The sequence below is a fragment of the Camelina sativa genome, chromosome 14 (assembly GCF_030686135.1).
Source record: "Camelina sativa cultivar CO46 ecotype springtype chromosome 14, ASM3068613v1".
NCBI lineage: Eukaryota > Viridiplantae > Streptophyta > Magnoliopsida > Brassicales > Brassicaceae > Camelina > Camelina sativa.
Window position 1 is genome coordinate 11,168,144 of NC_141893.1, and position 26,403 is coordinate 11,194,546.

Genomic DNA, 26,403 nt, shown 5'->3' on the forward strand with positions numbered 1-26,403 from the left:
CGATATCAATCAAGCAGATTCCGATCCACCCCAAAGGGAAATCCGTCCATAAACTCGCCAAATATGGTAAGCATATCCCCACGAAATCCTGACCCTTCTCACCCATCAAATCCTGAACTTTCCAAACATCCCCAAGTGCAACAGAGCACCCAATAAAAGCAGATATCAGAGATCCCACACCCTCCGTCGAAAGGAATCAAAAATTGGAAATCAGAGATCCCATGACAGTCCAAAAAGCATCAAACTCCTACGGTCCCCAACAATCAAGGACAACCAAACCGCCTGCTTTAGAAACAAATCCGCACAGAGATCTCTATGATACCGAGACTTGAGCACCGCAGACCCACCAATCAATAAACCAAAGAAACTTTGAAAACCTTCCATCCCTCACGTCACCAGAAAAAAAAGAAACGAAAAAACCCATAGAAGTTTCCAGAGATCCACCCGAAAACCCCTATAAAGCATGCGGTAATTCGTTTTCCTAAAACCCTAAAAGCGCCTGTCATGTAATAAAAATGAAGAAGAAAAATTAGGGAATTCTCGTTAAAAGCATTACAATTAATTTTTTTTTAGAACATACGTATATTTTTTATTCGCTCCAGGAATTGATTTTGTTTAGAAGTTTTTTTCGTATTCTAAATATAGTTGACACCTAGACACATGCATGTACGTATGTACATGGTCACCGTACACCGATTTCGTATATTTATACATGTACGTTACTTCCAATTTTTATCTTCCGCATCCAATACATATTTTTATAATTCATAATATAATTTGAAATGTAGCCGGCTTAATATAGTATCAAATAAAAAATTTATAGACAAAAAAAGCAAAAATTATTCATGTCGCAACTGTTGATATTTTGTATATATTTCTTTATTTTGATAATTATAATGGAATTATACAGGTCTTCGTCTTATCATCTTTTTGGTCCGAAATTATTTTGTGATAATATTTATTAAAGCGAAAATTATTTTTCTCCAACCACAATAAAAACTTGGAAGCAAGTCAGCAACTAAAACCCAAGAACCGGATTATTCACATTTATCAAAAGAATGTATTTTAACAAATACAAATTATGACTAAGTAAACTATCAACGTTACTTTCTTTCGTATATTTTTGACTAGTGTGATATAATACAATCACATGGAAAAAAAATGAATCAGATACCAGTATAGGAAATCGAAAAAAAAATATATTAGATTCGTTTGCTAATTTGATGAATTCCATTTAATTATAAAGTCTTTTAGAATCTGAATAACGGAGTTAATGAGGTAAAGAGTTACACATCTTTTTTTTTTCCTTTGGTTAGGCATCTCTTTTTTTCTCCTTTTCTCATGCCACGTGCATCTAACTTTTCAATTAGCCAGGAGCCCAGGACGCATCTCCCATTCTATCTGACGAGAAAGGAATTCACGAATGCATTATTAAGAAAAATCTTAGTAATGAAGCGTCTATAGTCACTGTTAAACCAAATTTAAGATCATTAACTAGAAGTTATAGAACTAAAATGGTGTAAAACAGATAGAATGAACAAAGCAAATGTAGTAATAAACACGAATGAGCAGATGGTTAGCTCAGGACAGTCTGGGGGTTGCACTGGTTAGCTTGGGATAAACTCTGCTTCAGTAAACAGTTGGGGGGTTTGGGTTTCAGGAACGTTGATGCCTTCAATACGGCATTGCTGGCAAAACAATTGTGGATGCTGATTGAGGCCCCGGATACATTGTTTGCTCGGGTTTTCAAGGGCAGGTATTATCGCAATTCCAACCCTATGGATTCGCTACGCTCTTACTCTCCATCTTACGGGTGGAGAAGTATTACTTCTGCTAGATCTTTGGTTAATAAAGGCCTTATTATACAGGTCAGTTCGGGGGAGTCCATTTCCATATGGACGGATCCCTGGGTACCGGCTCAATCCCCAAGACCAGCATTCAGCAAGGGTCCCCATAAGGATCCTTCTCTTAAAATCTCTCATTTAATTGATTGTCACACTAATACTTGGCGTATGGATAGACTTAAGGAGTTTTTTGCCCCGGAAGATGTTGATCTGATAGGGGCTATTCCTTTAGGAAGTCGTCGTCTAGACGATTCCATGGGTTGGCATTATACGAAATCAGGAAAGTATGCTGTTAAATCTGGTTATGAAGTGGAACGTCGTTTTGCTCCACAGCTTACGATGGTCCCTCGAGTGGGCCCAGAGATAACTCCTCTGTTGGCTGCTGTTTGGGATGTCTCTTGTCCACCAAAAATCAAGCATTTTATGTGGCAGGTTTTGTCAGGATGTATTTCGGTTTCGGCGAACCTGCGGCGGAGGGGTATTCCCTGTGACTCCGCGTGTGTACGGTGTGGGGCTGACGAGGAAACAATTAATCATGCTATTTTCAGTTGCCCACCGGCTCGGCAGGCGTGGGCATTAGCCCAGGTTCCTGTAGGTCCTGGCTCCTTCCCGACGGAGTCCATTTATGCTAATGTAGACCATTTTTTAGGTTCTTCTAATCCGGCCTCTCAGGTAGCCGCGTTCCCGTGGCTTATGTGGTATATTTGGAAAGCGCGGAATGCTCGTGTTTTTGAGAGTGTGATGGAAAATCCAATGGATGTAGTTCGGTTGGCGGAGGGGGAGGCAAATGTCTGGTTACAGGCTCAGGTGGAGGTGGAGGATGAGGATCAACCCCTTTCTCCACTTGTCCCCTCTACTAGACAAAGGGGGCCCATCCCTTTCCTTCCTACCTCTTTTACAGGATATCGGTGTTTTGTTGATGGCTCTTGGAAAGCGATAGATGCTCTTGCAGGTGCAGGTTGGTTTTGTTCTTCCATTGAAGATTCGAGGTCAGATATGGGAGCTACCAATTTCCGTAGAAGTTTGTCTCCACTCCATGCTGAAGTAGAAGCTCTCATTTGGGCGATGCGTTGCATGATTGGACATGATTATCGGGACGTGGTTTTTTATACGGACTGTTCTGATTTGGTGAAGATGGTGTCTTCTCCTCATGAATGACCGGCTTTCACACCCTACCTCGACGACATCAAGATAGATCAAGCGGAGTTCTCTTCCTTCTCTCTATCTCTAGTTCCACGTAATGCGAATGTCAAAGCGGATTCTCTGGCACGCCAAGCGCGACTGTCACCGCAGCATGTTTTGTTTGTAAACTCTTTTCCTCCAAATTGGCTCGTTTGAATTGATTCTATTATTGTCAAAAAAAAATGAGCAGATGAAATCAACGGTGCGGAATTAAGGAACCAAAAATTAAATAAAAACCATAAAGAAAAATTACATTATTAACTTAAATAATTTAAAAGTGATTGGGATCCGTATATAACAAGTACCGCATTTAAATTATATTTTATAGTCACTACAACTTTATAATGTACTAAAAGATAACATGTTACAATAGAATAACATACTACTAATTAACAAGACTAAAATAAGAATAGCTAATTGGAACCAAGCTTTCGATATTAAAAAAAACCAGAATGTTTGGGCCATTCGTTGGTCTACCATGCTAGGAGGTGGCATGTGCATAGTGGTTGAATGGTCATGATACGCCATTATCGTATCATATATACCATCGCAATATATACGCATTACTTTAGTGCCACCGTCGAACTAAATTATTGAAGTGGTCGGTCCACTTGTGCGATGTTCCACCTGTTCGTGACATCGATAATTCATTTGTTAGTCCTATATATCCATTGAGGAGATCTATTAGATAATTAATTATGTTTATAATTAATATGTCATGTTATATGGTGGCGTCGACAAGTTTAGAATCAAGCCCACATTAGACCATTTCCATCTTCCACCAATAACATAAATTGTTTTCTAATTTATTAAGTTTAGTTAACAAATTTGGAGTAATTAATACATTTGGTTGCTACAAATTTCACATGACACCTTCAAATCCATTTAATGAATCCATACTTATTCCGAAATCAAATTTAAACAATATTTATCCATGTATAATGTTCAAAAAATATTTACTTTTTTGGGGTGCAAAATTATAATGTTCATGTTCAAATACTAAGATCTAATAAGTATCACATTCTCACTGTCTCATAGAATTTTCATTTTAAAATATCAGATTTAATATAGTCGGTAAAGCAAATAATGTCATAAGTTTTATTGTTTGTGCATATATATATTTAAGCACGAACAATTTTATAGAAAAGCTCCCCCCCCCCCCCCCCCCCCCCCGACATTGTTGTGTTGTAATAATTGAATATCAAGTGGGGGGCCTATAAAAATGGGTGGGATCATGATATAACGGTCCATGATTAAGACATCCTGATTATGTTGATTGATTAGAGTTGAGGCTGCTGAGCCTAATTAAACATCACAATTCATACGATTTTTTTCTTAATTTCTTTTTGGGTGTTTATATGAATAAAAAGCAAAACAACAAACCAAAGGAACGCATCATGCCATGTCCGCAGTTCGCTATCCACCATTTGTGTCAATTATATAATCTATTTTTTTTAATTAAAAACGACACGAATATTACAATCTAGCCACCACCATCACCATGACATGCAAAACCGTGGCCATAAAAATGTCACGTTTTGGCCACACTGTTTTGAAAATGTTTTAATTTGTGACCATCCACATTTAAATGCACTGTGCAAAAATGATCACATATTGGTGTGGTGGCCAACTGATAACCAAGTGGCTTTTAATTGGCCATTGATATGTTAGGCATAGATTTAATTGCTTGACTCGGCAATTCAATCTATCTACGAGGGATGCATGTATGTATTGAAGAAGCGAGCACAACGGCTCTTTTAGGTAAAGAACATTGCTCTCTTATTTTCTTATCATAGGTTTGTTACATAGTTTGCTTTATATAGGCATTACATTGTTAGAGTTTTACCCTTGACAGCTCACTACTCATATCACACATTATATGTGTCCAAACATTCAAACCTATTGCTGAGTGGTATACGATCCGTGCAGTCCTTCATTGCTTTCACTTTATTGTCTCTGATTTCGTCTCTTTGTGCAGGTGTAGTTAGCCGTTGAGAGGAGGAAGACTTTTTCTGCATATTGGGCCTGACTACACTGCTGGACATATTGGGCATGTCTGCATTGTTGAACTTGGGCTTTTGCAATGCTGGACTATTGCTGGACCGAGGTAATGTACAGCCCATTGTCTCAGTCACTTCAGTCGTCGGTATCTCTTCGACTCCTTCATTCTCTGTTTTACTTTTGTGAATATGAGATTGGATTTGAGACAATTGTGTCGTGTTCTTGCCGGAGGAGATTGGAGCTGAGATCGGAGCAGTTGTTGATGCTACTCTGCTAATACTCCCCCGCAAACTCTGTGTGGGAGGAAGGACCACACCGAGTTTGTATCGCAGAGAGGTGAACAGTCCGACTGGAAGAGACTTCGTGAAAATGTCTGCGATTTGATCATGACCAGGTATGTGCCTAACGATGACTGTTCTGAGAGCAACCTTTTCGCGAACGTAGTGGTAATGATTAGCAAAATGTTTGCTTTTCTTGTGAAAGGCAGGATTAGCTGTGAGATACACAGCCGAGAGATTGTCGCAGTACGATTCCGGAGGCTGATATTGAGGAATTCCAAGTTCCTTAAGGATGTTACAGATCCATGAGATCTCTGCTGCAGCATCTGACATTCGAGATACGTCGTTGAAAGATGCCTACATTGCTCAGACTTGTGACCAGAAGACTTGAGACAGTCTAGATAACCTTTCTTCTCCTACAAAAATAAAAAAACAACGTTTCCCTGAGACAAGCTTACATGGAAACATTTTCAAGAGAAAGGATTATAGGTCGACGAGAAGGATGAATGAATGAAACAGTACCGTGTCGCATTGATGCAAATGATCAATAGGGAAAATGCCCTTTCTGGTGGTATTGGTCTCAATCCTCTATTTCCTCCAAACGGTCCACCTAACACACAAAAGAAATTTGTGTAACAACTAATGCTAATACTCTCTTTCATTGCTAAAACAAGATAACCACTGAAAAATATCCAATACCGGTTAATGATTAACACTGCTTATCTAAAGGCAAAAAGAAAAAAAGGGTTTATGAAAGTAATATCTGAGTATTTTATAAGAGAATTAGGTTTTACGATTGGAGTTTCATCGTGTGCAAATTATTTCTTCAACATATCCAAGTTAAGTAAATTTCTATGGTCAGTGAAGAGGGATAGTGTATGCCTTAGCCAATAACAGTTATGAAAACAATGAATATTCGATTCAGGGTTTTCTATCCAAAGCAAGAGAGGATTTTAAAGAAACGAATCACAAACACAATACTAAATAAAACCAGTACAATCTTCATAAGTAGGAGATTAATCCATAGATAAACCAGAAATGGAAAGAGACGCACCTATACTCATCTTGAAGCTTGGTATACACAGCACTTTATGCATAGATGCAGGAGTCAATGCGAGTAAGCTAAATTCTCAGGTCAGTTTAGGATAGCAAGAACAACACTGGGCCTTAAATTAGCCCATTTCCGTTAAATTACCCTACACATACAGACTATTGAATGGAATCAAATAGAATTTTTGACCAAAAAAAATTTACAAATACAGAAATGTACGACTTTATTGATATACTAATGTTTGAGTTAATGAAGTTAACTAACTAAAAGTGATACGTAGTTATTCCAAACAAATATATGTACTGACGATTTGAGGGGTGATCTTACGTGGTGACAGAAGAGAGAACAAAACAAGTCTTATCCACGAACAATAATAGAACAGCAAGATGATAGTTCGAAACTGTCGTTAACAAAAAAAACAAAACCGAACATCTGTCAAAACTAGAATATCGAATCGACATCCACAAGTCATCTGCATCATTGTCCACCAGCTGACAAGAACGCACTTCCGGGCTGACGGTTAGCCAAAGGACCATGGCAAGACATGAACTTGGCATTCACACCATCAGGGACGATCCTCTTCTCTTGCCTTAGCTTTGTGTAATCAGCACGGTTAAACTTGGTGAATCCCCTGCAAATTTTCAAACTCAAACATCAACAAGAACCCTTATGCAAAAAAAGAAACAATTAGAAAGTAACATAAGAGCAAACAAAATCGTTACCATTTCCTGCTAACAATGATCTTTTGTCGACCAGGGAACTTAAACTTAGCTCTACGAAGAGCTTCCTGAGCATGAACTCCATGGTTATCCTTACACCTCACAGACAAAAGAACCTGTCCAATAGCAACTCTAGCACAAGTACCAAGAGCTTTACCAAAAGCACCTCTCATTCCAGTCTGAAGCCTATCAGCTCCAGCACACGAAAGCATCTTGTTGATTCTCAAAACATGAAAAGGATGAACCCTTATCCTGAGATGGAACGCATCTTTACCAGCAGACTTAACCATGTACTTGTTACAAGGGATACGAGCAGCCTCAAGAGCTTCACTTGACACATTCTCTTTCTCCCATGAAACCAAATGAACACAAAATGGGAACTCATCAACTCCTTTCCTCTTCATTCCAACATCATAAATCCTGATCTTAGGATCAGGCACACCACGGCAGTATCTTGATTTAGGGTATGGCTTTCCCTTTATCTGACGGTAACATCTTTACATTTTTATACATTTCAGTAACAAGTCTAATCATTTACCATACTCAAAATTCAAACTAAAGCCTAATCCAAATGTAAAATTCCGAACTTAATCAAATCTAATATACGATTCTGAATGACTATTCAAACCCAATTCTGAAAAAAAATCCATCTTTTACTCTGACCTAGCAAAGTATCTATCTATACATTCTGAGAAATTCAAAACATAGATAAGATTAAGAGATGATTTGTCAATCTACTTACTTCGCCCCATCGTCTTCGTTTAGCTCCTCAGGGCATCATTATAGGAGGAACTATTTTAGATGTTCTTAGAATATAAATATTGTGAAAATAATGTAAAATCAGTAGTTAAGATCTTTTGTTAAAAAGTTAGTTATTGGAAGAACATGTTTAAGATCATAAGATTTAATAATATAATAATCAATTTTTATTGTACATTTAATACATGAATATTGAAATTACATAAGAGCTAAAACTAGGAAATTTGTTTTGTATCATAAGCTGCAATTGTAACGAGAGGGTGTGTATGTTGTCTCAAGGAAGTACTTGCTCCATCATTCTGTCCATGTCCTCATCTTCATAGATATCTCCAAACTTCAATATCGTTAGGACCTTCACAAGACTTGATGATAGACAAGTTGGAATGTCCTCCTTCTTCCAAGGTTTGCACAGGCACTTATCACCACTTTGACATTTCATTCCATCTCTGTGGAGAAGTCCCTGAAACATAAAAGGAAACTCTTTCAATATATGTTGTCTCTGTTTGAATCATGTATCAGCAGATGATGATATACATAATAGATTTGGTACTCCAAAGACCTGCAGTTTTTTCAGAAACTCTCTACTCTCTAGCCTTGATGGTTCACAAATCTGAAAACACACACACAAAACCTTTGCAACATTAACACCATTTCAAACATCGGACATCACCTTCTAGATACAAGTTATCTCTTCTTCTAGCTTCCCTGCTTGAAATGGGACATCGCTCCCGCTTGAAATGAATAAAGCAAGATAGTCCAAAACCAACCAATTAATATCCTTTAATTAAGCACAACACAAAAAGATTGGAAAAAGATTTATAAAATACTTACAGACTGAGATCGGTTGATGAACGTGGACAATACAAAATTCTTTGCCTCCACTGTTCTGTATCGACCAAACGAGATCTTCTCATCCACCAGCGTCTCTCTTAGTCCAGTTGCCATTGAATCTTTAGTGTCATATATACTGACTCCAGTCCATACAAAAGAAACAAAGAGAAAAGGAAATATTTTTTGCAGTACAAAGTGATAGAGATTTGATTTAACAAGGTAGTTGATGAGACAACAAGCTATTCAACTGAGTTTGCAGTCTCTTGGATCGCCATTTGTGCTTCAAGTAGATTGGGGAATCAGCTTTAAAAACTGAAATAGCATTGTGAAACACCAATATCACTGTAAAGTCTATGACTAGGTTCCAGAAAAGAGACTTGTACCTTAGATTGGGGAATTAATTGTTTTGTGCAGTATGGTTCTCTCTCTGATGAAATTGATTCCTTGACACCAACCACTTTTATTTCATGAATCTCCTCTACGATCTGTTGAGAGTCCTCTTCACACATAATCAAGATCTCTCATCTCTATATCATATCACACAAGCAATGTTTTCAAATCAAATCACCATCCATCGATGAAAAGAATCCAGATCAACGATAACCCAGGAAAAAAAAATCAATTCGCCATCGGAAGGAGACGAGTCACGATTACCTGAACCAGAGTCGCCATTGAGATCCGCCGTCGGTGGAGGTGATGAGTAACGGTTCGAACAGTCGGAGGTCACCAAAAATTAAATCATTCTCCTCCATTTGCAACTGAATTTTGGGACAAATTTCATCCGATTTCACAAGGAGTTTGTCACGATATCGAACAAAATGAGAAATGAAAAGTTTTCTCGGTTGCAAAATATTGTTTCCAATCAGAGTACGCCACGTCACACTAGAACTGGGCCGAAAACAGTTCTAATTTAAGATCAGAAAACATGTTCTAAGTTCACTTTTTCTATATTTTCATTTTTAAATATTTTAAGAACACCCAACATGTTTTACCGATAATGATGGCCTCGATCAGTGGTTTAGAAGAACCCTAGAAATGAAGAAGATGACGGCGTGAGAATTTTAATTTTTAAAGGATGAACAAACAAAGAGCCCTAGTTAGTTCACTACGGCACGTAACTGTATTCGAACCCAAAAAATTAGGCCCATTAGAGAATTAAGGCCCAATTTAAACTTTTAAGCTGAAAAGGTAAAAAACAGAGCAGTGTAACCGTCGTGTTTATTATCCCGGCGGCGTTAACTCTGATGACATCGGCGATTACGTCACGCCTCAGTCGCAATTTTGTGTTCAGTCGGCAACTTATCTGCGACCTAAGGTCTTGCGGAGACATCGTTGAAGTTTCTCGGATTCATGGGTACATGGTGAAAACGGGGATTGACAAGGACGATTTCGCAGTGAGCAAGTTTCTTGCTTTATCCTCTGTACTAGACATTCGATACGCTTCGTCGATCTTTCATCATGTCTCCAACACTAATCTCTTTATGTTCAACACGATGCTCAGAGGGTACGCGATGAGCGATGAGCCGGAGCGAGCATTTCGTGTTTTCAACCAATTGAGAGCTAAAGGTCTCACCTTGGACCGTTTCTCGTTTATCACGACTCTTAAATCATGTTCACGTGAATTGTGTAGTTCAATCGGTGAGGGGTTGCATGGGATCGTTTTGAGATCTGGGTTCATGGTTTTTACTGATTTGAGGAATGCGCTCCTTCATTTTTATTGTGTTTGTGGGAGGATCAATGATGCTCGGAAAGTGTTCGATGAAATGCCGCATAGTGTTGATGCTGTTTCGTTTAGTACTTTGATGAATGGGTATCTTCAGGTTTCTAAGCCAGAGTTGGTTTTGGATTTGTTCAGGGATATGTGGAAGAGTGGTGTAACTGTTAGTGTTAGTACGTTGCTTATCTTTCTTTCAGCTACTGGTGATCTAGGAGACTTGTCTGGAGCAGAATCTGCTCATGGGTTATGTATTAAGCTTGGTCTTGATTTAGACTTGCATTTAGTCACAGCTTTGATAGGTATGTACTCCAAAATTGGGGAAATCGGTTCAGCACGCAGGATCTTTGATTGGGCCATCCGAAAGGACGTTGTTATATGGAATTGTATGATTGACCAATATGCCAAAATTGGTGTCCTTGAAGAGTGTTTATGGCTGCTGAGGCAGATGAAGTACGAAAGAATGAAACCGAATTCATCTACATTTGTTGGGCTGTTGTCTTCCTGTGCGAAGAACGAGGCAGCATCTGTAGGACGGAGTGTTGGGAAGTTAGTGGAAGAGGAAAGAATAGCCTTGGATGCAAGACTTGGTACTGCACTCGTTGATATGTATGCAAAACTAGGAATGCTTGACAAAGCTGTTGAGAGTTTTAATAGAATGAAGGATAAGGATGTAAAGTCCTGGACCGCAATGATCTCTGGTTACGGAGCTCATGGACTAGCAAGAGAGGCAATGACACTATTCAATAAGATGGAGGAAGAGAACAGCAAAGTGAGACCCAATGAGATTACTTTCTTGGTTTTGCTGAATGCTTGTAGCCATGGAGGGTTGGTAATGGAAGGAATCAGATGCTTTAAGAAAATGGTTGAGACTTATCGCTTAACTCCCAAAGTTGAACATTATGGTTGTGTGGTTGATCTTTTGGGTCGAGCGGGGCAGTTAGAGGAAGCGTATGAGTTAATAAAGAATTTACCTATCACAAGTGATTCAACAGCTTGGCGTGCTCTGCTAGCTGCTTGTAGAGTCTATGGGAATGCATATTTGGGGGAAAGTGTGATGATGAGATTGGCTGAAATGGATGAGGTACATCCGGCTGATACAATTCTTCTTGCTGGGACACATTCTGTTGCAGGGAATTCACAAGGTCAACAAAAATCATTAGATAATGAGTTGAATAAAGCGAGAAAAGAAGCTGGATACAGCGCCATTGAAATAGAATAGGCAATCTCTTGAGTTCATTCACCTCTGTCTGACCTTTGTATTGAATATATTATATCAGCAAATTGTGGATCAGATTGTGCAATAAGGTAAAACCCTGTATTAATACAATTATACTTTCTTGATGGAGTATTCTATGCTTTAGGACTGTAACTATGTATAGAGATAGGAGACAATTGATCTTAATGAAACAGTTTTGATGGATAGTGAATCTATATGACTGTGATGTTCAGCGACTCTAAACATCGTGTACTTCTCTGCTTGTCCTTGTTTTAATTGTTTTAGGTTTTGGTGAGCATAGGATGCATTAAAAATGGCATATGATGTTTTGCTATGAACTTAAACTCAGTGGGTAAAAAACCTGAAGAGTTTGTTCCTTTTTAGTGGGCTCGTTTTTTACTAATGCAAGGAGGTTGAAATATTTCGAATTGCGTAAGTAGCGGCTAATCACTAGTAAAATATTCGGATTTCTTCTTAAATTATTTTCCATTGAACTTTATTTTAGTCACGGATAGCAAAGATGGGAGGCTTTTGTCATTTTGTCTAGTAGATGACGACACATAAGTTCCAATATTTAAGCACAGCCCTGGTAACTGATTCATTTAATGAAATGATGGTTGTCGCTGGCTTTGGCCTTCTGTTAACCAGGCTTGGAATTAAGATAAAGTCCTCTAAACATATATAGTTGTACTGACAAAGAAGAACCTTACGATCATAATTCGAGACAGTCATTATGTGGCTACTCAATTGTGATTCCGTTAAACCTCCATGTCATTTGAGTGGAGATTAGAGATGATGTTGACATCCTAGGCATAGATTTTAACTCCTTTTGTGTCTCTTCAAGATTGCAGGTTGCTAAGAGGGAGATCTTCACTGTCTTTAAACACTTTGAGTTTGCGAGAATGTAGTCCAATAGTTTTTTCTCATATTCTCTTCCTCCATAGCCTCTCCACCCCAATGTCTCTAGATGAGACAACAGGCATCCTGATATAGAACTCGACTGATTCCAGGAAAGTGGGTGATCGCTGATTTCCTGGTATAAATACATTTACTTTAATGGTAAGTTCATCAAAACTAGATATGCTTGTTTTAAGGGAGGATGGTATACTTACAGTGTCAATCGTAAGAGTTTTTAGTTTAGGAGAATTTTTAAGCAAAGACATAAGTGGTTCCAACCAATCTACTAAATCATCTGGACGAAAGTAAAACTCTATAAGCCGAGAGAACTTGATGGCGTTACAGCTTGCAACCTGTGACAGAAATTAAAAAAATAACATTAGTTGACTAAGCAACAGGGAACAAAGAAGAGGTACGGGGATGTGTGATCGTTAGCTACCATTGATTTGGTAAACAATAAAAGTAGATGTATGACAGAAGAAAGAGATCTCAGAAACTTTTCATCGTGGTTAGGAACACTACTGATGAATGCCTCATCAAGGCAAGACATATTCTCTATCAAGCAATAGTCCGAAACGTCAAATAAGTCCAACTTTGTCAATGAAGGGGATTCTATTATCAACCATCCACTGAGATCATCAACATCCTCTTCCTCATCAATCGCTAAGTCATTATCAACCTACCTCATCAACCTCATTATCCCCTACCTCATCAAACTCATTATCCCCTACCTCAGCACCCTCATAAAATAATGTTTCTAAGGAAGAAACTTTCACGGTAAAGTTCTTCAAGTTGTCATCCTCACGTCGACTCACCATCAGCCACTCGAGAACAGGGGAACTTGATAAAAGCTTAAAAAGAGAGTCTTCGTCTTTATACACCACGTATTCAAGAGTCAGATATAAGAGAGATGGTAGGCGAACCGGGAAAGAAACATCCACTACAATCTGGTTGGATAGAGTTAAATCAACGAGCGTGTTGCATGTGTAAAGCCACTTACGAAAGCTTGTGGGCTGTGCGGTCCATAGGAGCTTGAAATCTAACACTTCCACACCTTTATGAACTGCGTTCTCAACCCACTTTCCAACATTTACATCAACAGGACAACGTGGACCGACTTCGGCAATCAAATTATATAGTTTCGGTGCCTTATGGAGTTGCAATGAATTATCAATAAACCACCCAACGCCCTCGCTGCCATCGTCTTTGAACTCGAGTATAGGCAGCATCGTCCAGACATAACGCCATCGTTTAGACAAGACTGAAGTGGCGACTGCATCTTTTGTGGGGACGTAGCACAAGATTCGCAAGAGCAAATCGTCGGGCAAAGCACAGATCCTAGTTTCGATTATCTGACAACCTTCGGTTTCTGTAATAGTTGATAGATGCTTCTCGCTGTGGATAATATCCCACAAAAAAGACCAACAGCTTAAGAAACTATTGACTTATATCATATAAGTTAATAGTTTGTATATTAGAGTTGATAAGTCTCCCTTAGCTTACTTCTCTGATATACTAATTGTACAGTATAAAACTATAAATACTCTTGTACCTTTACTTTGATTCATTAATGAGAAATAATCTTTTACATCAAAGTTAATAGAAACCCATAGATGTGATAATTTTATTCCCAATACTACACCTAATAACCAGTGGAACCAAACCCCATGGTCTCGTCTTTCTTGTCGCTATAGGTGTGACACGGAGAAACCCCTAATTTGTTTCTTGTCGCTAGGTTTTTAACTCGCATTGACACTTCAAAATCCCAAAAGTGAAAGGGCCGGGTTACAATTACTTTGTACATATCTTTGAGAATATTTTGAGACTTAGATGCTTAGCAATGTTGTGTTCCTTGTTTGATGAATATATAGATACAAAGGAGAAAGGATTGTAAAAGACATGCATTGTTTGATGAATGTATAGTGACGTATGTGTCGCTTGTGAGAGACAGAGAGAGAGTTGATGAATAGGTGATGTGCCGGTGACTCTATCCCTCGTAAAACAAGTGTATCGGAGGTTAAGAAAGCCAGTTTCATAACAAATATCCTATTACTCACCATCCCAAGATCGGTCAAGTGACAGAGTGACTGAGAGTAATTAATTACAAAATACAAAACACTGGTTATAAAGTCTGATTGATATATTAATATTCAAGTATTAAAGAAATGGGAAGCAAAGGGTGGTGGGATGATATAACAGTCACGATTAAGACAGCCTGATTATGTTTGATTGAATAGAGTTGAGCCTAATTAAACATCACAACGTTAACGATTTATTCTTATTTTATTTTTGGGTGTTTATATGAATGAAAAGAAAATTAATAATTAAAAAGCAAATCGACATTATGATCCATACATGATGGAAACCGCCTCAAGAATATTGGTTTAAATGTAATATTGGAGTGTCCTGGGACAAAAACAAAAAAAAAAAAAAGAAAAAAGAAAGAATAGGAGGCTGTGCATAGGTGCTAAGGAACGATAGAGGGATGGCTATATTAGATAGCAGAAGAGGTTTTATTGAATTGATTCAAAGGAGGATTTCAATCTCAAGCTATTCTATGGTCAATGGAGGAGAGAGTATGCACAGTCATAAGAAACAGGTGGGTTTCGTTAGCACAGAAGCTTTTGGTCTTTCGGATTTGGTTAAGTTTATGGAGAGACCCAATGCATGGTCTTCTTTGAATTACCAATTCTCCCAAATGGATAGACTTGTGAAAAAAACTAGATTTTAACCGGGCTGTGTAATATCTTTAAAACCAACATTTAAATTTTAAGTTATATTTATTTGTTAGTTTTGTTACTTTTGTTTACTGTTTGAGATAATATAATTGTATTTTGATTATTAATTTTAAGCTTTAACCCATATTATATTACAAATCTAATATTCTACGGCAAGCACATTAAAGCTTCTCTAACCTGGACAAAGGTGACCTCAGCCGAGAGCAAAGATACTTGAGAGGGAGAGAGACGAGATGGGATAAGTCTCTCTAAAAAATCCACCCCGTGGGGAACATAAAATGGATGAGAAGTACCCCTCAGCTAGCTGGTGAATCTCCTCCAATGTTTCTGACTTTGAACCATCCGGCCTGAGGATGTACTTAATTGCGTTTGAGGCATTCCTGACCTTCATCATAGTGTGAAAATACCTCGAATTCAGGTCTCCTGCCTCCATCCATTTTATCCTTCACCTTTGTCTGAAAAAACACTCCTCTGCAATCCTCAGGGAAAGCCAAGCTTGACGTGCCGAGGTTTCCTCAGTCAGATTGTGAGGCGATGGGTCATTTAGAGCCAAAACTTGGGACATAATTAGTATGTGTTCCGCTTCCACCACCCTCTTCTCGATGTTACTGAACTTCTCCTTCATCAAGGCTTTTAAAGGTCTTTTCAGCTGCTTTAATTTGTGACAAAAATCAGACAGAGACGTGGAGGATGTCCCGAAAGAGCTCCAATTATTTTCAACTAAATCCAAAAAATTTGGCAAGTTTGTTAGTAGGTTGAAAAACTGGAAGGGACGAGAACCATAGGAAGGCAGAGGGGACTTTATCCTGATGTGGCAGGGAGTGTGATCAGAAAAATGGGGTGCCTCGAAAGTACAATGGCTTGAAGGAAAGCAGAGCAACCATTGATCATTGACCAAAGCCCGATCTATCTTAGTGGCTATAGGATGAGAGGGTTGGTGATTTGACCAAGTAAACTGAGGACCCTGAAAGGAAAGGTCAAACAACCCCGTGTCAGATAAGCAATCCCTGAAACTCCTCATAGCTGATGTAGAATGGGACAAGCTAGGATTCGAAGACTCCCAAGAATTTAAGATCTCATTGAAGACCCCACACACCAGCCATGGACGAGAGCTCAAATTAAAGGAGATACTACTGTCCTTTAGAGAGGTCCATAGCAACCTCCTTTCCTCCGCTGTGTTCGATGCATAAACTGCCGTGAAGATGAATGACATCTCATCTTCCAGCTGAATCTCACAAGTAGTAGACTGAAGATCCGAAAAAAGATGGGTAACAATAGTTGGAGGCTTTTATACAACCCAAATACGCCCTAAATCCGACTGCTGGTAGTTGGCAAAAACAGACCACTCCGGTCCTAGAGAAGACAAAATCCGGTACTTATTTGATTCATTAACGTGCATCTCCAAAATTGCACCAAAAGATACTTGTTTAGAGTTGATCCAATGGACAAGAGGTATGTGCTTAGTGGAGTCATTTATACCGCGCACGTTCCAAAAAAATGTATATGACATATATAATTAGTGTTTGAGGTGACGAGCCCCTGCTTGCAGAGGATTGCCACCGCCTAAAGGCGAAGATCGACGAGAAGCTAATTTCCATTTTTTCTTTAACTGTTTGGGAGAGGGAGGTGACGAAGATGAGCCACTCTGAGATGCTGGGGATGATTGCACAGCTATGATACCACGCGGAGCTTCATCTGATGCATTCAGCTGAGATTCCTCCTGGAGGATTTCAAAAGGATTCGCTGAGATCAACTCCACATTTCCTTGAAAAGCTCGGGACATCTCCCTGATATGCAACGTTTTGGTTGCAGGTTTGAAGGCTTGGTCCTCGGGTAGGTTTTTGACTGGGCACTGGGTCGTAACAGGAGTTGATTTAGCAGGAGTCACCACTAATCCTGTCCCTAGAGCTAATGCATTTTGTTGGACTTCAGAGACTACATAGACATTTCCCTCACCTTTCTCTGTCGAAGTTGAATTTCTAGTTGTCTTTTGCATAACAGAAGTCGCATCTAGCATATTAGTGGTTGAAACCCCGGTCTCTTTGATCACCTCCTCAACACGAGGACGGATAGCAGGCTGCTGAGGAATATTGGACTCAAAAGTAGGGCTGCCATTTGGAGAGTCCTTTGGGGGACTCTGATCCGACTGCGCCTGACGACCCTCTTTCACATTGGTTTTACTCTTGTCTGCTTTAGGACATAAGCTTGCTTTGTGACCAATGTCATTACAAACCGAACAGAGCGGTGGAAGCCACGGGTAAGAGACAGAGATCAGGACAATTTACCCATCCTCCCTCTCTACTTCTACTGATTTCGGGAGAGGTTCACAAAGATTAACTATAACCTTGATCTCAGCTGAGTTAATTGACGAGAAAGGTTTAGCATGCACAAATTTTACCAAGAGGACTGGAGATGAAGCTCAGGCCCTCGGCTGTGAGCAGATCGAAAGGTACCCGAGATAGAGTAGCCCATATTGGCGCCTTCTGCAAGGATGGAGGGTCTCGGCTGAAAGAAGCCTTCCACTCTGTCACAAAGAAATGTGAGTCTCCAACTCGCCATAGCTCATGCTGAAGAATCTTGCTCCGGAGAGAAGCTGAGGGAATATGAAAGAAAAAAGCATTTTTGGATAGATTGTGATCCTTACCCCATAGATAGTTAAGGACTGCCCAGACTTTACCGTAGGAAGGGGCTTTAACATAGAATATGTCGACTATGTAATCCGAGTGAAGACGTGCTCCTCTCTCGAAGACTGCATTCGGAACCTTGACTCTAGGAGTTCCTTCCGCCGAAACGGAGACCTCAGCTTCAGTGTTAGGGAACTTTGAAGCACCCTTGCATCGAGAAGCCCAGTTGTACTCAGGGGGAGAGGCAGGAAGAGGTCCCTGGGTAGTTTGGTTTGGGAGACCAAAATCGACTTGTGAAGTCAAAACAGTGGAAACCGGCTTTCCCGAAGAAGGGAGAGGGAGACCCGAAGTAGCAATTGAGACAGAAGGAGGATGCGAACCCAAGATCCCTTGAGCAAGAGGAGGAGCTGAGTTACATGTCTGACTAGGTGGATGAGGACCTGCAGCTATTAGGGAAACCATATCTGGCTCTGTCATAACTGCATCTTTCAGAGCATGCGGACCCAAACTGGGAGGATCAGGAGGAACCGGGGGGTTAGGATCCGGAGCGCCGGCCATCGGACGGGATATCTGCTGACCGCGGGGGAAATTAGGGATTTGGAACAGTGTTTAGGGTTTAGCTCTCGAGGAGAGAACAGTTGGAACAGTTTTTTTTTTTCTTCTTTGTTGCTTTAAACTAACATTATTTTAGATTTTGTTTCCTAAATATTTTACAAACCATTCCAACTAAAAAAATACAGCAGAATAAATATAGAAACAAAAACTATGATATATTTAACCGTAATTTCTATTGTTTATTTAAGATATTTTATGAATCATTTGCAAACAAATAAAACAATAATTTGATTCCTATTTTGTTTTTCAAAACATATGAGCTTTGATTCTTAACGTAAGAAGAACTTCGATTCACATTTATTTAAATATTATAATTAATATATATAAACTTAATTAAAAATTTAAATATTACAAATATGTAAAATTAGTTTAAAAAAAAATACTATATAATATGGTTATATATTACATGAGTTACAAAGAGAATATGTCGGAATTAATAAAATATCATTAGATTTGTGCTAACACGGGTTAAATTCTCATTTTTTTATTTGTCAACACTAGTAATATTAGAATATTTTACATAGAAAAATTAACTTGATTTAACTAAAATTGTGTAAAATAATTAAATCATTAGAAAAAACGTGACTTAATCATAACTTATAAATGACCTACTATGTATTTATATCCCTTATTTTCTGTTATAATAATTAAAAATAAAAATAGAATCTCAAACACAAAACAAAACAAACTAAATATAACAAACAAATGGTAATGAAGTATATTGTGAGTTAAAAAATTAATAGAAACATTTAGCTAGAACCTTCTCTGAACCACAAGCCCTTTTTTTTGGTGGGGCTAATTATACATCAATATATTTTTTTAAACTTGAAAAACACAAAGAAGACTAGAAAATATTTGAACCATTGACCTTTGGTACTAATAAATATTCTACCTTTTTACCAATAGAACTAATAAAGTTTTTGGGGAAAAAGGGTTGAATATTCACTATCTTATTTGGAGGCCACAAACATGTGCTTCACATGTCTCTGTTAAGGGCCAACTCTACATTTTGCCACACAAACAGTCGAGAAATTTAGTTATTACTCTATGAAAAACATTCAATATTTAACAAACAAATACAATATAAAATATAAATAGTACTAAAAATTATATACACGCGGTGTACCGCGGGTTAAAATCTAGTATAGATTAAGGAGTGGAGTCTAATTTTTGAACATTTCTATAAGCTAATTTTTTTACAAGTTTTTTTAATTATGATATCAAATATATATTTATTATTTAGTAGTAAAGGTAAAAACTTTAACAAAAAAATGTTTAAAAAACAAAAAAATTCACTAAAAGTTTTCTTATTTTTATTTAGTTTTCCTTTCTTTGCTTAAGATAAGCTAAAAACATAAATATACATGCAAATTAATATTATATATATTCCGGGTAATGACGCAGGTTAAAAATAAACATAAATTTTTATACGTAATATTTGAAACTTAGGTGATAATATATAAAGTTTTTTTGATATGTGTCGTTATATCGATTGAGATAACACATTGATCCCTTGACAAAAAAAGAAAGATAACACATTGATCATAACTAACTTTGAAATCAAATTTTGTAATAAGATATTTAATGTTCTTAATTTTTCGTTTTATTAAAGAATGAGAATGAACGATCCCTTATATACCGTCTTCCATAACTATCTAAAATCTTTGTTTTTTATTTTCCTGGTTGATATAAAATATTAAGCACAATATATGATTTTGGAAATTACAAAAAGGGAAAATATTTTTAAAAATGAGACACGTGTTGTAGAAGAGAGGTAGGCTAATACAAGATTTTTAAATAAATCATTTCAGTGGAGGAACTGAACTAAACATGTTTTGCGTTGTAGACGTAGTTGCCCTCAAAGTGTACTCGATTTTGCTCAATTTATTGAACTTTTTCTCGATTTTGCTCAATTTATTGAACTTTTTCAAGTCTCTGAAACAAACTAACTAACTAACCAACATTAGAACAAATTGAAGAATATAGACCTGAGAAGAATCACCGACTTTAGCCTTGCTCTTAGGGTCATCAAATCCCTGAAACAAACAAACTAACCAAGGTCAAGCCGAGAGAATTTTCTCTAATGTTTTCTCTAATGTTTATAGTAAATTTTTTCTAATGATTTAAAATATTTTAATTATGTTTGGGTATAAGATAGTAGAGAAAATTAGCTAAACTTATTTGGATATGAATATAAGCATTTAATGGCATTCAAAAGTAAATGTTTTCAAAAACATATTTTTTAGCAAAAAGTGCTGCAAAAATATTAATATAGATACATTTTAAATCAAATTTTCAATTATGTCTAATATATTCTTTAACTAGATTAAAGTATTAAACTAAATTTCAGCTAATTTTCAACCGAAAAAAAAAACGTTAACAAGCGAAGAGAGAATATTTAAGGAAGAAAACTTTGTCATTTTGTCAAGAATAGATTAATCTTTAGATCGATTAAAGTTGTCATGTTAAGTTTAGAGCATGCATTCTACCTTTTGTATATTATGTACTCTACATGTTCTATTGATTTATTTAGTAGATGGGTGTACTTTGTCAAATTTAATTATAATTTTTAAATCAAACAAATCTATGGAGTAGATGTATTTGTTTATAATTTATTGAGTAGATGAATGTAGTTTTTTCAAATTTAATTATACTTTATTTAGTATATGATTGTCAATACTTTCTCAAATTTAATTATAATTTATTTAGTAGATGAATGCACTTTAATTTCTCAAATCTACATTTTCTACTTGAAGAGCGTGAAGCCATTTCTAAGGCCATCTTTATTGGTGTAACACTTAGTGTGTTCTTAGGCTTATTTGAATTGGAAAAAATAAAAAAGTGGGCTTAGATCAGTTTAATTGATCTTATTGTAGAACTGTTTTTTGGGTTGTTCTACTGTGACGTGGCGTAATATGATTGGAAACAAATTTTTTGCAACCGAGAGATCGTTTCATTTTCATTACCTCGTCTCCTCTATCTCCTCGGCGTCTTCGTCTTCTCCGTCGCTGATCGATCTAATCAGCGGTGGTTATGGCTTCTAACGATCCAAAAAACGGTGGCGGTTTCTTCGCCTCTATTGCTTCATCCATCACCAGTTTTGGATCGGTAATGTCCAAATCAGTTAACGGGTAACGAATTCAAATCCTCAAATACAATTTCTCGTTTTCGGATCCTCAGTTCTTCAGCTGGGCTGGATTCACATACTTATTATGCTGGAAACTATTGTGTCGTTTTGGTATTGGGATGTTATAATCATTTAATTGTTGAGCTATAATTGAGGAATTTTGTGTGTGTCTGTGTGTGTGGTTATAAAGAAATCAACTATGTTTGCTTTTTGTTTAGTTTGATGGGATATGAAGGGCTTGAAGTAATTAATTCAGAGGGAAGTACTGCGGATGCAGAGGAGGAAGCAGCAAGAAGAAGGTGGAAGCAAGAGTTATGTTTTACTAAAGAGTTAGAAAAAGAAAAAAACTGATTCTTGGATTGCTCACGAACGTGATATGGATATTGGAAGATGATGCAGAAGTACATAGGTTCTGATGTTACATTTATGGTGACTCTTCATGTCATCATTTTTGAACCCATGACAATGCTTCAAAAGATGGCTGAGGTTTGTGTTCTTAGATTTTGATTATAATGAAAGAACCTCTTTATCTTTTGGTTTCTATTGATTATGTTTTTCTTGTATCTAACAGTTGATGGAATACTCGCATCTGCTTGACATGGCTGACAAATCCGAAGACCCTTACATGTGTATGGTATATGCATGTAAGCAAGCTTATTATACCCATTGTTCCTCTCCTTTCTTGTGTTCAAACTCTTCGTATCTCTGTTCTTGTAGTTGTTTTTCATGGTCCGGCTAACTTCCAACTGATCTTTTAACAGATTTTTATGTTACCTATTTTTATGTTGTTATGAAAGAAGTTACCTATTTTTATGTTGTTACGAAAGAAGTCTCAGAAATCAGATTTCACCATATACACTACAGGGCTAGCTCCATATTAACAGAAAAAATAGTAGTGTGCACCTTTGCAGCTTTCATGTTTCTCAAGTCCTCGAAATAAAGATTCGGCTGCAGCCAAGAGAACCCTTACCATTAAACTATACACAAACTTACTGTGGAGTACAAAAACATAGAAGAAAGGTTGAGGCTTGTTTCTTTACCGGATTCAATATTTCCCTTCACAAGCTCAGTGAGGCCTTTGATCGCTTTAGCTGCAGCAACCACATCTTGAAGATTTTCATGGCCACTCTCTTTTACCAATTCCAGAAATTCGTCAGCAACATCCAATGATCAAATCTCTTATACAAGTTCCTATATCTAGACACACACAAACATAGTAGCAGTGTTCATATTTGGTATTGTATTTTGAAATTTATATAAGTATGTTCTTTTGAAATTTATTTTGAAATTTTTGAAAAATTTTGAAACAAATTTTGAAATTTTGAATTTTTTAACAAAAGATCTTAACTACTGATCTTACATTATTTCACTATATCTTTATTCTAAGAACACCATAATTAGTTCTCCCATTTTTTTTACCTATGATTTTTAACAACTGATCTAACATTATTTTCACTATATATTTAATCTAAGAACACAAAAAAAAGTTCTCCCATTAATGATGCCCTAATGATGCACCTGTTAGTTTTAATCAGCTTGATGAGATCTTCTCAAAGCTTTCATCCTTAAAACGTTAGCGAAAGATTAATATTTCAATCAGTACATCATGTGCCTTCCTTTATATATTTTCCTTCACATACAAAAAAATTTATAAAATTATTTCATCTAAAGACGAGTTAAAGTATGCTTTTAAAATAGAACCTAATCGGTTCGCAGAGGGATTCGTTCCATGGATTCTAAAATATCATAGAACCGTTCAACCGGTATACCAAAGGACGAAAATATACCAAAACATTATTAACTCGTAGTATCGAAACCACCAGCAGAGACGGAAGGTTCACTTTTTTTTTTCTTCCGATCCATCTTTTTTTATTTATTTATAATCATCATCTTCTTCTTCTCTCAAAAGAACCTCTCCTCCACCTTCAAAATCTCTTTCTCCGATATCTCTCTATCTACACACCGACGTTGCAAATACCCATAGGCTATATAAGCTTCTTCTCCTTTTCAACTTTTCAATTTTTTATTCCATTTTCCCCAAATCTGTTCACGGAAGCTAAGAATACAATTCCAAACCCTAATCCGATCATCCCTCTTTCTCCGGTCAGTCTCCGATTCCCTCGATCCACCTTATTGTTTTTATTTCTTCTCCGTTTCAATTCATCGTTATTGTTTTCTTGGAATTTTAGATTGATTTGAGTCGATATTTGCTTTTGGATTCAGGTTTTGGTTTTTCAAAAAAATGAGTAATCAGAAGAAGAGAAATTTTCAGATAGAGGCGTTTAAGCATCGAGTCGTTGTAGATCCCAAATACGCTGATAAAACTTGGCAGATTCTTGAGCGTGCGATCCATCAGATTTACAATCAAGATGCTAGCGGTCTCAGTTTCGAAGAGCTTTACAGGTCTCTCCTTTTGCTCTCTCTTGATTCCTGTGGTTATGTTTTCTAGAATCTCATTACTTTTGGATTCGGCTTAGGTTTCGTGTTAGCTAGGCGAATGATTTTGTTATGTTTGTTTCATTCTTTTGCTCCAGAAACGCATACAACATGGTCCTGCACAAGTTTGGTGAGAAGCTTTACACTGGGTTTATTGTTACTATGACTGCTCATCTCAAAGAAAAATCCAAGCTGATTGAGGCAGCTCAGGGAGGATCGTTCCTTGAAGAGCTCAATAAGAAATGGAATGAGCACAACAAAGCCTTGGAGATGATTCGGGATATTCTCATGTACATGGATAGGACTTACATTGAGAGCACCAAAAAGACCCATGTTCATCCCATGGGGCTTAGCTTGTGGAGGGATAACGTTGTGCATTTCACTAAGATACATACGAGGCTTCTAAACACTCTCCTTGATCTAGTGCAGAAGGAACGGACTGGTGAAGTCATAGACAGGGGTTTGATGAGGAGTGTGATTAAGATGTTTATGGACTTGGGTGAATCTGTGTATCAGGAGGATTTTGAGAAGCCGTTTTTGGATGCATCTTCTGAGTTTTACAAGGTTGAGTCTCAGGAGTTTATTGAATCTTGTGATTGTGGGGATTACCTAAAGAAAGCTGAGAAACGCCTGACTGAAGAAATAGATAGGGTAGCGCACTACTTGGATCCCAAGAGCGAAGAGAAGATTACCAGTGTGGTTGAGAAAGAGATGATTGCCAACCACATGCAGAGACTCGTTCACATGGAGAATTCAGGTCTGGTTTATATGCTTCTGCATGACAAGTATGAAGATTTGGGTAGGATGTACAACTTGTTCCGCAGGGTTACCAACGGTCTTCTCACTGTCAGAGATGTTATGACTTCACATCTTAGGGAGATGGGAAAGCAACTGGTAACTGATCCGGAAAAGTCAAAGGACCCGGTGGAATTTGTTCAGCGACTATTGGATGAGCGGGATAAATATGACAAAGTCATCAGCACGGCTTTCGGCAATGATAAAACATTTCAGAACGCGCTAAACTCTTCATTCGAGCATTTCATCAACTTGAATGCTCGTTCTCCTGAGTTCATCTCCCTGTTTGTTGATGACAAGCTACGTAAAGGGCTTAAGGGTTTCGTCGATGTGGATGTGGAGGTTATTCTCGATAAAGTTATGATGCTGTTCCGCTATTTACAAGAGAAGGATGTGTTTGAGAAGTACTACAAGCAGCATTTGGCTAAAAGGCTTCTCTCAGGCAAAACTGTGTCGGATGACGCAGAAAGAAGTTTGATAGTGAAACTGAAGACAGAATGTGGCTATCAGTTCACTTCAAAATTGGAAGGCATGTTCACTGACATGAAGACTTCAGAGGACACAATGCGAGGGTTCTATGGCAGTCACCCCGAGCTTTCAGAAGGACCAACACTTATTGTTCAGGTTCTTACAACCGGTTCTTGGCCAACACAGCCAGCAGTACCTTGTAATCTCCCAGCTGAAGTGTCAGTTCTCTGTGAGAAGTTCCGTTCTTACTACCTTGGGACCCATACCGGTAGAAGATTAACCTGGCAAACTAACATGGGCACAGCTGATATCAAAGCCCTCTTTGGAAAGGGTCAGAAACATGAATTGAACGTGTCGACTTTCCAGATGTGTGTTCTCATGTTGTTCAATAACGCTGATCGTCTCAGCTACAAAGAGATTGAACAGGCTACTGAAATCCCGGCGTCAGATCTGAAACGCTGTTTGCAGTCGCTGGCATGTGTAAAAGGCAAAAACGTCATAAAGAAAGAACCCATGAGCAAGGACATAGGAGAGGAGGATTCGTTTTATGTAAACGAGAAGTTCACCAGCAAGTTTTACAAAGTAAAGATAGGAACCGTAGTGGCCCAGAAGGAGACAGAACCGGAGAAGCAAGAGACGAGGCAGAGAGTGGAAGAAGACAGGAAACCTCAGATCGAAGCAGCGATTGTGAGGATCATGAAGTCCAGAAAAATACTGGACCACAACAACATAATCGCAGAGGTGACCAAACAGTTGCAGCCACGGTTCCTGGCTAACCCAACGGAGATCAAGAAGAGAATCGAGTCGCTCATTGAACGTGATTTCTTGGAAAGGGATAGTACAGACCGGAAACTTTACCGCTATCTAGCCTAAATAAGTTGAATACCACAACCCAAAAAACAAAAAAAAAAGGCTTTACCTTCTGCTTGTTTCTTTGCTCCCTTTGTTTCGTCTGTTTGGTGTAAAAGCTTCTTAACTGTACGGTAGTCGGTAAGAATGAACCAACACTGTGTTGTTTGTTACTGCCGTTACTGGAATATACATTTGTTTCCTTAAATCTCGTATTTGATCAGATACTTTTATTTACATAGACATTATGGGCCGG

At 37.8% G+C, this 26,403-nt stretch overlaps 4 protein-coding genes and 2 pseudogenes across 6 annotated transcripts; 2 read left to right on the top strand and 4 right to left on the bottom strand.

Annotated features, from left to right (window-relative positions):
* Window positions 1-6,694: 6,694 nt before the first annotated feature.
* LOC104743507 (large ribosomal subunit protein uL16y) lies at window positions 6,695-7,530 on the bottom strand. The gene is made up of 2 exons (XM_010464578.2): window positions 7,079-7,530; window positions 6,695-6,987 (listed from the first exon to the last, which is right to left on the bottom strand). Exons 1-2 carry the CDS (start codon window positions 7,477-7,479, stop codon window positions 6,834-6,836), a joined length of 555 nt encoding a protein of 184 aa, XP_010462880.2. The 5' UTR covers window positions 7,480-7,530; the 3' UTR covers window positions 6,695-6,833.
* Window positions 7,531-9,868: 2,338 nt separating this feature from the next.
* LOC104741156 (pentatricopeptide repeat-containing protein At1g26900, mitochondrial pseudogene) lies at window positions 9,869-11,802 on the top strand (annotated as a pseudogene). Of its 2 annotated transcripts, XR_015580262.1 has the most exons (2): window positions 9,871-10,059; window positions 10,167-11,802. The product of XR_015580262.1 is annotated as a pentatricopeptide repeat-containing protein At1g26900, mitochondrial pseudogene, transcript variant X2 (transcript). The 2 variants fall into 2 exon arrangements; XR_015580261.1 differs by having other exon boundaries at window positions 9,869-11,802.
* A 367-nt stretch (window positions 11,803-12,169) lies between these two features.
* On the bottom strand, window positions 12,170-13,927 carry LOC104741157 (putative F-box/FBD/LRR-repeat protein At1g22000). Its single transcript, XM_010461948.3, has 3 exons — window positions 12,935-13,927; window positions 12,711-12,848; window positions 12,170-12,631 (listed from the first exon to the last, which is right to left on the bottom strand). The coding sequence occupies exons 1-3, from the start codon at window positions 13,043-13,045 to the stop codon at window positions 12,338-12,340; spliced, it is 543 nt and encodes a 180-aa protein (XP_010460250.3). The 5' UTR covers window positions 13,046-13,927; the 3' UTR covers window positions 12,170-12,337.
* LOC147928058 (putative F-box/FBD/LRR-repeat protein At1g22000 pseudogene) lies at window positions 13,170-15,666 on the bottom strand (annotated as a pseudogene).
* On the bottom strand, window positions 15,315-18,531 carry LOC109128604 (uncharacterized). The gene is made up of 2 exons (XM_019235285.2): window positions 17,878-18,531; window positions 15,315-17,757 (listed from the first exon to the last, which is right to left on the bottom strand). The coding sequence occupies exons 1-2, from the start codon at window positions 18,413-18,415 to the stop codon at window positions 17,612-17,614; spliced, it is 684 nt and encodes a 227-aa protein (XP_019090830.1). The 5' UTR covers window positions 18,416-18,531; the 3' UTR covers window positions 15,315-17,611.
* Window positions 18,532-23,323: 4,792 nt separating this feature from the next.
* LOC104741158 (cullin-3A) lies at window positions 23,324-26,355 on the top strand. Its single transcript, XM_010461949.3, has 3 exons — window positions 23,324-23,702; window positions 23,823-24,002; window positions 24,134-26,355. The coding sequence occupies exons 2-3, from the start codon at window positions 23,842-23,844 to the stop codon at window positions 26,169-26,171; spliced, it is 2,199 nt and encodes a 732-aa protein (XP_010460251.2). The 5' UTR covers window positions 23,324-23,702; window positions 23,823-23,841; the 3' UTR covers window positions 26,172-26,355.
* The last annotated feature ends 48 nt before the right edge of the window (window positions 26,356-26,403 follow it).

Bases quoted from the DNA above. Each gene is read 5' to 3' on its own strand.
- LOC104741157 (XM_010461948.3), bottom strand. From the start codon at position 13,045: ATGTCTTGCCTTGATGAGGCATTCATCAGTAGTGTTCCTAACCACGAT. The intron at 12,849-12,934 runs GTAGCTAACGAT...TTTCTGTCACAG, and splicing joins TATTGTTTACCAAATCAATG to GTTGCAAGCTGTAACGCCAT. The intron at 12,632-12,710 runs GTAAGTATACCA...TATTTATACCAG, and splicing joins AAACTCTTACGATTGACACT to GAAATCAGCGATCACCCACT.
- LOC104743507 (XM_010464578.2), bottom strand. From the start codon at position 7,479: ATGAAGAGGAAAGGAGTTGATGAGTTCCCATTTTGTGTTCATTTGGTT. The intron at 6,988-7,078 runs GTAACGATTTTG...GAAAATTTGCAG, and splicing joins ATCATTGTTAGCAGGAAATG to GGGATTCACCAAGTTTAACC.
- LOC104741158 (XM_010461949.3), top strand. From the start codon at position 23,842: ATGAGTAATCAGAAGAAGAGAAATTTTCAGATAGAGGCGTTTAAGCAT. The intron at 24,003-24,133 runs GTCTCTCCTTTT...CTTTTGCTCCAG, and splicing joins AGTTTCGAAGAGCTTTACAG to AAACGCATACAACATGGTCC.
- LOC109128604 (XM_019235285.2), bottom strand. From the start codon at position 18,415: ATGGCCGGCGCTCCGGATCCTAACCCCCCGGTTCCTCCTGATCCTCCC. The intron at 17,758-17,877 runs GTAAGGATCACA...TCTTTGTGACAG, and splicing joins AGTCCTTAACTATCTATGGG to AGTGGAAGGCTTCTTTCAGC.